This window comes from Perissodus microlepis, chromosome 1, assembly GCF_051167445.1.
Source record: "Perissodus microlepis isolate ML-2025 ecotype Zambia chromosome 1, ASM5116744v1, whole genome shotgun sequence".
NCBI lineage: Eukaryota > Metazoa > Chordata > Actinopteri > Cichliformes > Cichlidae > Perissodus > Perissodus microlepis.
In genome coordinates, this window is record NC_140461.1 from 10,725,516 (window position 1) to 10,735,566 (window position 10,051).

General features: G+C 37.5%; 1 protein-coding gene across 2 annotated transcripts; it reads right to left on the reverse strand.

Moving 5' to 3' along the window:
- Positions 1-2,704: 2,704 nt before the first annotated feature.
- LOC146393325 (uncharacterized) lies at positions 2,705-7,665 on the reverse strand. 2 transcript variants are annotated; one of them, XM_084929751.1, is made up of 6 exons: positions 7,563-7,665; positions 6,313-6,376; positions 6,076-6,233; positions 5,432-5,577; positions 4,544-4,636; positions 2,705-4,064 (listed from the first exon to the last, which is right to left on the reverse strand). In XM_084929751.1, exons 4-6 carry the CDS (start codon positions 5,534-5,536, stop codon positions 3,738-3,740), a joined length of 525 nt encoding a protein of 174 aa, XP_084785877.1. In that variant the 5' UTR covers positions 5,537-5,577; positions 6,076-6,233; positions 6,313-6,376; positions 7,563-7,665; the 3' UTR covers positions 2,705-3,737. The 2 variants fall into 2 exon arrangements, with proteins under 2 accessions (XP_084785877.1, XP_084785878.1); XM_084929752.1 differs by lacking the exon at positions 6,076-6,233.
- Between the last annotated feature and the right edge of the window lie 2,386 nt (positions 7,666-10,051).

The window sequence follows — 10,051 nt, forward strand, 5'->3', positions numbered from 1 at the left end:
ACTTTTTTTTCTAAAAAGCGACTAGCGACAAATCTGGCGACTTTTCCTGGTATTATTGGAGACTTATTTACGACGACTTTTTGACGTGAAAACGCGTATCGCTCTTACTCTCAATAAGCAGCGGTACTGCCGTGGGCACCTCACCCGTGCCAAGGCGCTCACAGGCGGAGGATAGTCCTCCCCCAGCTGCTATCAGGGCAGGAGACGTTAACACCTATGCGTCCAAACTGCAAATGAATCGCGCAGGAGCAAATCCGCTGCTCCTGCACTGACTGTAAGGCAGTCAGTTCTTCTTTTACTGTTATGCTGTTTTCTGGATCACAAGGTTTAAAACTACTTATAACCACACACTCACACACGGAAGTAAATAAAAGGGGAAAAAACAGCGTCTGACAGCGCTGTAAACAACGGTAGACTTGTGCGTAACAAGCAAGCGAATAATGCAGAAAACAGATTTTTAGACAGGAAACTGTTCTTGAAGTATACAGAGAAAGCGAGAGAGAGAGCGAGCTGTGCATGAAGTGTGGAGGAAGCAAAACAGCAAAAGTCAGAGAGGGAATTCATGACGATGTTTTTGTGAAGCATAGTTTGGATCTTCTTTTGCTGCTGGTTCGGTCAATAATGTTTAGAGAGAGATAAAACTAACAGCTTTAGAATCACAGCAAAAAGGGCGTAAAAACAAAGCGCGGACCCGCCGAAACATCGGAAGCAGCGAGCTGTCGGCTTTCAGCCTCAACCGTGTCCATGCGGTCGGGTGAGAAAGGCGACATCTCACTGATTCTGATCCGTCGGCGGGTCCGAGCTTTGTGTTTACATCTTTGTGCAGAATCTGTGTACCTGCTCTCATTTACTGTTTTAGCTGTTTGGTGGTTCTTGAAATTTTGTGAGGTTTAACCTGAGATTCTGGCGTTTCGGGCAAAATAAATTAATATTAAAAAAATCGATTCAGGATTTTAATGAATCGATATCACATTATCCAAGCCAGAATCGATTTTAATCGATAAATCGATTATCAAAACCCACCCCTATTGGCAACACTGGACGGAGTTCACCGAGAACGGAAGAAGCACGAAACAAACAATAAAGATTAAAAACTGCAGTATTAAAAGTACAGACGGTGGCTACAATCGATACTTTTCATTGTTTTCAACATTCTGCTTCAGCTCTTTGTGTGCTATAACTCTGCTCTTCTCCGTGTCTGACCGATGGATCAACAATAGTATAAGCATGCGTAGCCCACACACCAGTTGTACCACATATTTTTGACACTGCTTCCAAGAACAATAAACCCTCTCTGCAGCTAAACAGGAAGCCCCAACTACCCAGGGACTAGAGCAGAGAGCCTCGGTGTTCTCCACAAAAACTCACAAAGCTTAAGTTTAGGCCACTAACTCCAGTCGCAATTTGAGCAGAGCTTTTACGTGGAGTAGCAAGGTTTAAGTTAATTTTCCGTATATACAGTCACATTAACACAGAGCGTTTCTACTTACTGCTGGACGTTTGGTTTCTCCACACAAGAAATGTAAAGAGCCTGTTTTCCAGAGCGCCAATGAACGAAATCTGTTCAATTAATGTTGCTATGCAGGATAGAGAAGAACTGAATCACAATCCAGGATGCACATTGAAGCCTGGAAGGCAGGAAGTAATAACCCTATCTATCTGTGTTCAAAGGTGACGGGGATACTTGGAAAGAAAAAGTGTGTGTTTATGTACTCTGGATCAAAGTTAGTGCGTCATTTATGAATTAACTGAAATTGTACACTTTCATTTTCACTGAATAAGGAATTAAATTCCAGTGTTTTGTCAGCACAGTCTGTAGGCGTTAATCCTTGTTGTCTTCAGATGCAGTGTTGGTGTGTTTTATGAAAAATAATCTGCATAATCTGGAAAGATGTTTTTATACTTTACATGCTATTAAGCATTAGTTATGCAGATTCTTTTTGTTATGCATTGAAAGGTTTATATTGAAGCTGCATTTCTTAATGGATAAGTCATTCTGTATTCATTTTGTAATTTTATTTGAATGATTCTTAATTCTTAGCTTTATATTTGTTTCTGTGTAATGTCATGTAAATGTTATGTGACCTTAATGAGCACTCTAAGAAATAAAACTTTGCCTTAACTTTGTCAATTAAATCCAATCTTTTCCACAAAACTTGGTCAATTAAACATAAATCAATATGGTTGTTATCTGCAATTTCAATGGTGATGTATACCAGAAGTGAAATTGTTAAATAAAAGCAACAGCTTTATTTTATTGTCACCATTTAACACCATTAATTAGAATTTAAACACTTTGTTCATTTTATTAACTGTATTAATGTAGGTTCAACTGACAATATTAATTTTAATTTAATGGCACCATTTACATTGTGTTTTGGATCTAATTAATTTGATTAATTATGATTTAATGAATAGTTTCATCTATATGCTAAATGTTTAGGTATCATCAAAACAAGTCTAGAAAAATTCCTGAGCTGTCATCTATACATTGTAATTAGGTGTTTGGACCTTTCAGAGGTCTTCAGCAAAAGGTCCAACACTTAACTACAGAGTACAGGTGACAACTCGAGAACCGTTTTACACTTGCTCACATGTTAACATTTATAACATTCAAGATCCTTGACCTACAATAGAAAACTCTTTTACACCAAAGCTTACATAACGTGTCAATGCAAAAAAAAAAAAAAAAAAAAAAAAAGGGTGCTGCACCAACAACTTTATTCACGGTAAGCCTTAACAAGGCAAAACTTCTACAGGGAACAACACCGCATAAGGCAATATTAAAGGAAGTGCATGACCAAAATTTAAACATTGGAAACAATTTGAGTTTCAAAGTGACATTGTAGTGTGCCGTAGGATGTCGAATTCAATACAACAACATTTGATTCTAGTCAGAGCTGCAGATCTATCACAGCAACTTAAAAAATAAAAATCCACTGTATAATGCAATTACAGAAAATACTTAAATGACACAAAAAGGTTAATCTGGACGATTTAGTCCCCAGTTCCAAAAATCAGATTCAGAATTATAACTTTGGTATTTCTAATAAAAAAATGCATATAGCAAATCTCACAACATTCTTAATTAAATGCTAAGACCAAAAATCCAGCACTTGAGTACAGGTGACAACCTTAGAACCTTTTCACATTTGTTTGCACATACACTTTAACATTTATAACACTCAATATTCTTGACCTGCAATGGAAACTTGGTACACCAGAGCTTAAATGAAGTATAAATACAAAAAAAAATGTGTTGGTTTAACAACTTGAACAAAAGCTTTCAATGAGGCAAAGCTTAAACATGGAAAAAAACACTGCATAATGCAACATTAAATGAAGTGCGTAAAACAAAATGTAAACATTTGAAACAACTTTCCAGTTTCAACTAAGTGACAGTGCAGTGTAATACAGTTGTAGGTCTGCAATGGCTACAGTCTGCAGAATTACCACAGCAACTCAAACTGCAGAAAATGTTAAAGTGAAACAAAAAAAATGTATCAATCTGGGTAATTTTGTTCCCAGTTCAAAAAACTCAGTTTCTGAAGTGTGTTTTCTTTTCAACAATCAAAAGAAAAATGGCATTCAGTAAATCTCTTAAACATTAAAAGCGCTGAAAAAATATTTACAAACAAGGATCAACATATATATATTTATAAACTTTTAAACAGTAAAAGTTTTACTTAGCAAGAAAACAGAGCACTTATTTTGGGGGACATTTCGATCTAGAAGAGTCATTGCGTCTCCTTTTGGCAGAGTCTGTTCTTCAGCACTTGTATTTTGTTAGACAGTTTTTTGTCTTCCAGTCCCATGAGCACCTTCTGGAAGAACTCAAATGTGTAGCGAAGTGGCTTTGGGTAACTCAGATTGAGGCAGTAAATTAGCCCAAACAAAAGTGCACACCCGCTCGCCACATCGTGAAGATCCGGCAAGACTGTGCATCTCTCGATAATGATGCCAACATCTTCAAGGGAGTCATCAGGCTGTGCTCCTTCATGGATTATTTTATAAACACCCAAATCCATCCTCTCGAGCTCTTCAGCTTCCATCACGTTGAAATCCTGAAAAGGACAGAAATATTTTAAATCCGTTGTATTTTGGTCATCGCATCATCTATCTATTCACTCCATTTTAGTTAAAATGGTCCACACTACCCTAATTACACATACCCCTGAATGAGACTGAGGAGAACAGACCAAAGAAAAATGTGGATTTAAGACTATCACCAAATAAAGACCAAGAAGAAGATACATGAAACATGGACAGAGGGCAGAAGGATTAATAATATTATCAATATTCTGCTGACCAGGATTATTTTCTTTAGTTTCGCATAAAACAATGTAAGTGAATGGAAACAAAATCCTAGTACTTCCCATGCACTTTATTGTTGTAAGCTAATTTAAAGAAAACTGATTGCTGCCAGAACAGGAGAATGCCTGGGCTTGTTTAGAAAATACATTTTTCAACTTACAAAACGCTGGGAATTATGACAGTCAAAATTTTACTGAGGGGTGGAATATCCCTTTAAAAATAAACTTACCATGTACTCTTTGATGAGATTTTCAGGGTTCTCATTCAGGTATATAATCACAGCTTTAAGGATGCATTCACGCTTCACTTCGATTCGGGAACTCTAAACAAAACAACACATGCAGTGCAATTACTTTTTTGAAGTTTTTAGAGACCCCCACAGAACTTAAGTCAATTTTTATTGTTGTTTAACCAATTCATAATTGTTTCTAAGTAATTTTAAACATGCTTTTTGCAAGCAAGTAGTATTTTGTGTTAGAGAATGAGAAGCTTACCAATTCATTCCCATAAAGATTATAAGTTATGAGACCAATTACACTGATTGCGATACATTGGGTCGCGTAAAATGCAGCTTTAGCGTGGTGTACCTCCCGAAAGAAGGAAGAAAAGTGTTGTTGCATAGGAGTGCTGTTCAAAGGAATCAAAAACATTTTGATAGATATTTCCAAAAATTAATGACAAAAACTACACACTGTCACGTTAATATGAGGTATGCGGGCTACCACCACATTTGCAGTATTTATACCAAGTTTGAGTGAAAAAAAAAAATCTATTGTGTCACTGAGTTGTGGCGAAATGTGAAATGTCCTCTGCCTTTGTCTTTTCTCAGTGTAGCTAATTATTCCTTTGGACAATTAATGAGTAACAAAAAAAGAAAAGAAAAAAGCTACAATGCCAGCAGCGGCACTTATGGCCTCTAGGGGCATGAGTTACTTAGTTCTGCTTTGTGTCAGGACCAAGTCCAGAATATAAGCCAAAAGCGAGATGAGAAGTATAACACAGGAGAGAACAAGCATAAAATGACCCAGGAAAGTTAAAAATACAGGTTAATAACCAGACCTGAGATCAACCTGCAACTAATCTATTAGTTACAGAACATTTTAACAAGACAGAATACCTGTGAAATTGCAGACAACGCTGCTGTGATCCGCCGCGCTGTTTCCCCTCCTTTTTTTCGTAGAATCTTCATCAACTGGTCAGAGTACTGGTCAAGACTGCTCATGAATGTGGAACTGTGGTGATTCGGGTGAACTCCGCATTGATCTACAAAGTTCAAAAATAAAAATTTTAAATAGTTCAGGTCAAAACAGGACTAAATCCAGACCAAACCTGATCTAATCCCAGACAAAAAGTTCTGGTGCTGTTCAGGTTTGATTTAAAGAAAAAAAAGGGGGGAAAATGGATTAATCAGATGGGAATGTGCAAAATCAATTACGATTCCCAAAAAAAAAAAAAAAAAAAAAAAAAAAGATTTTTAAATCGACAGAAAAGTTGTTCCAACATGCCACCCAAAACATTTATAGATGGACCGGCAGAATCAGGTGGCTGCAAAAGAGTGCCTCACCCATGCAGTACGAAAATCACAAAATGCACAAATTTTGCACTTTAGTTGTAAAAGGAAACTCTGACGTGTATCATGTTAGCAACGTCCTGTTTTCCCAAAATTTTTCGTTCCATTGGAGCTGCCCTTCTCACAACACAATTTAGCTGCACTAAGCTGTAGCAGTACTTTTCTGTTCACGGCCAGTTTTTAACCAATACCTCAGAGAGGGCCGGCCATCTGCTCTTGAACTCTGCGATGAATGGCATCTCTTCAATCACCTCTCTTCGTCTGTGTGCAAATGTCTTATCCATCTTTGTTTTGATTATTTGATCGTTGTTTGTTTAAAGAGCAAAGCTTACAACACCACATTCATAACCTAAAAGACCAAATAAGAGAATTCAAAATGTAAAATTGCGTATTAAGGAAAAAGTAAATAATATGAAAGCATTAGGTACCTTCAACATGCACTTTTGGAGCACAGCTCAAATCTCCGCAGCTCCAAATTCCACAACCAGCAACCTGAGAGAAAAAGAAAACCAGAAAAAATTAATCGTGTACAGTGAGACACATGCAAAGGGGTAGCACAGAGATGTTCTAAACTTAAGAACAATCCTGTTTCTTTTAAAATGTATTAATAATACAAGTTAAATTTCAAATACTCCAAAATTTCTATTACTCATTTCATAAATCTGTTCCTGTGAGCACGTTTACCATTATATACCGGAGCAGCCCAGTCTGTTAACGTGACCCTCTGAAGGTGACCCCCACTTGCCCCCAAAAATAAAATCAAGTATACTGGGTGGTTAGTGCTCCGTTTGTGTCGGTTTGTGCTGGTAAAATCATCGTTTGTATCGCTAGGTGTCAAAGATATTACACTTTTATTTAATAGGTCATTCAGAGTTCACCCCCCCCCCCCCCCAGCAACACGAAAATGGCCCAAAATAGGTCAAAACATGCCACAAAATGCTCGGGTGCGAGCGAGCGTTTCCTACGACGTCTACATCACCCGGACGCTCACTCGCGCCCGTAAGCACGGGGAGCGTGCTTGACGCCCGTGACGTCATCGCGAAAAAGTAAAACATTACTAACTGGAAAACCGTAGCAGCACAAAAGTTAATTTTAACGGCACAAACAAGCACTAACCAAGCAGAGCATTTTGTGGCATGTTTTGGCCTATTTTGGGCCGTTTTCGTTTTGCTTGGGGGGGGGGGGCTCTTCAACTCTCAATGACCTATTAAATAAAAGTGCAATATCTTTGACACCGTAGCAAACAAACGGAGCACTAACCACCCAGTATACTTGATTTTATTTTTGGGGGCAAGTGGGGGTCACCTTCAGAGGTCTCTTTGAGACTCGATGCGCGAAGATATGCAAACTACGCAGCTAGCGGTTCTCTTCAGTGAAACAGACGAGTATGGACTCGTCAACAATCACTGCACATGTATCCCAATTCTTGTTCGGGCTAACGTTCTCCTAACTTGATAGTGCAATAAAACAAATAAAATAAGTGTGCTATTCGGAGTTCGAATGAAATTTTAAACGCAGATGGGACAATATTCAGAAGTGCAGTAACGTCGATTATGCAAGTGAATGTTTCCAATGCTAGCAAAATGCTACAACCTACAGAACACATACGGCCCACATATTTACCGGAAAAATATACGCCATATATTATCACAAAGTACTATAAATAGGAAGAAATTACCTTAACTCCAACGGATGAATTGTGATTAATCCCTCTTTCCAGACACGTGGCCAAAGCACACTGTGGCGTAGATGAGGAAGGTCAATGCGTATGCGCGAAGATTTTTTTTCATTCTCTGCGCATGCTCAGAAAGGATGTGGAAAGGGCTCTTTGGATTTAAATGTGTTCAATAAATTGGAAATATCAATATTATTTAACATTAAAACGGTTTAGAATTAATTAAATCAAATTTAAAAATATTAATTACACCCATAAGATTAACAATTTTAAGTATATTGAACATAAAACTAAGAATTAATTTTTAAAAAGCCCATGTTTCATTTCTTAGAGTGAGGTTTGATCGTTTCTAAATTTGCAACCATTCTAAATTTATTGGTTTATAATAGATAAGACTTTCATATGTCAATATATAGCCTATGTAGTAGTGATGGGATTTCTGGCTCTTTTTAGAGAACCGGCTCTTTCGGCTCGGCTCACTAAAAAGACCCGACTCTTTCGGCTCCGAACTGGCTCTTCAGGTTGTTTTAATTAATTTATTATTAACAATAATATAAAATTATGCACAAAAGGAATTACTAATGTAAAAAAAAAAGTGTTTTTATTTATATATGTTTATATATAAATATATACAGTGGCCATACACTGAATCGTAAGCGTAAGCGAATCACTCAGGACTCACTAACCCCCTCCCTCCTGTGCTGAATCATAGAGCGAACGAATCACTCACTCACTCACTCACTCACCCCCTCCCTCCTGGCTCACAGCTTCTTCTTCTTCTTGGTTGGCAACCAATGTTAAGGCGCATTACCGCCCCCTGGCTCACAGCTCAGTGGACATTTAGATGAGAAAATATATATTTGACACATTTAAGGAAAATACTAATAAAATAAAAAATAAACAAAATAAATGTTTATTAAGCAATTTTGATAGGAAATTGCTTAATTTTAGAAATGTTTTTGCTCTATAAAATAGTTTTTTTCTTTTAGAATCACTCATCTTAGCAGTAGGATTTACATGAAAAGACAAACAAATTAAGTTTGAGTGAAAATGTACATTTTTTGCACTCTCTGGTCAACTGACTCAGTGAATCAAATGACTCAAAAAATCAGATTCACTTTGGTGAGTGACTCATTAAAACTCGATTCAGTAAAAAGAATCAAATTTACCATCACTAGTTGTGGATGATTACTATACCTTTCTAATGTGACGTTGTTGTCCCTGGCTCTCTTTCTCTCTATCTCCCTCCGCTCTGTTCCTGTGCTACTGCAAGTGTAATTACGGCCCCTCCCCCCTCTGCCCAGCGCAAAGCACAAGGCTCGCGTGCGGAGTGAAGCGGAAAAAAGTGCAAGAGAGGGTGAGAGAAGGGAAAAAAAACAACCCACAGCTCGCGATAAGGAGCCGGCTCGCGTCATTCACGTCAAAGATCCGGCTCTAAGAGCCATTTCGTTCGCGACCGACACATCACTACTATGTAGATGCATGTCGGTGCATCTATGGTGGTTTATTGCACATACTAAAACTTTGACTGTGAAATAACTGCAAGAGATGAATGTCTTCTGCTCATCTGCAAATCCTGAAATATTTTTTCCAGGATTTGATTTTTTTTTGTAAAGATTTGCATATAAAAGATAATTCTGATATTTTTCAGAAAGCTCTCCCATTACCGTTTCACAGATGTTATGAAAAGTATAATAGGTTATATTTAACAGGTTTTAATACTAAATAACAAGAATGCTTTTACACACGCCCTGCACACTCACACAAAATTGTGTTTTGTTATGTATTTAGTATTTTACAAAACAAAAGATATGACAGTAAAATGTAAATATGCTGCACTGACTTTGGAAAATGGTTTGACTTTATAGAAACTATTTCAGTGTGGGGGCAGATGAACATTTTAAATGTGTATCTGCCTTTCCTGAATAATGAATATGTTCTTTATGGTTCTAGTTGTGTATAATCGCTCTACCTTGAGGTAGCCAACAACTTAAGAAAAGATGAGTGTGACTCAGATCGGGGTTCTCACTGATTCTAAGAGAGGGCCCTCACTTTCGGTGTGGCCTCTCCCTCTCATCATTGTGTGGGGGTGTGTTATTTACCTCATATTGGGAGTCATATTGCAATGTTGTTCGAGTTTTGAATTCTACAGTTCTCTTTAATTGTTCATCTAATTGTCCTACCGTGTTTTGGTTTAGGTTTTGTTTGTTTTCGAGGTCAGTGGTGGAGGATCATTTTACTTTTACAACAGTATACTATGTCACAGTGTCTGGAATTGATGTCACTTAATGTTAACGGCCTGGGAAATCCAATTAAAAGAGCCAGAGTATTAACAAAAATTAAAAAAGAAAGTAAGGATATAATCTTTCTGCAGGAAACCCATTTATCACCACAAGAGAACGAAAAATTAAAGAAACTTGGATATAGAAAAACATATTAAAGCTCCCATATCAACAGCCATAAAAGAGGGGTGGCCATTCTTATGGCGGACA

Coding starts and splice junctions, on each gene's coding strand:
- LOC146393325 (XM_084929752.1), bottom strand. CDS start 5,536: ATGAGCAGTCTTGACCAGTACTCTGACCAGTTGATGAAGATTCTACGA. Junction 4,637..5,431: donor CGTTGTCTGCAATTTCACAG/GTATTCTGTCTT, acceptor TGTTTTGTTTAG/AGTTCCCGAATCGAAGTGAA. Junction 4,065..4,543: donor ATCTCATCAAAGAGTACATG/GTAAGTTTATTT, acceptor TGTCCTTTTCAG/GATTTCAACGTGATGGAAGC.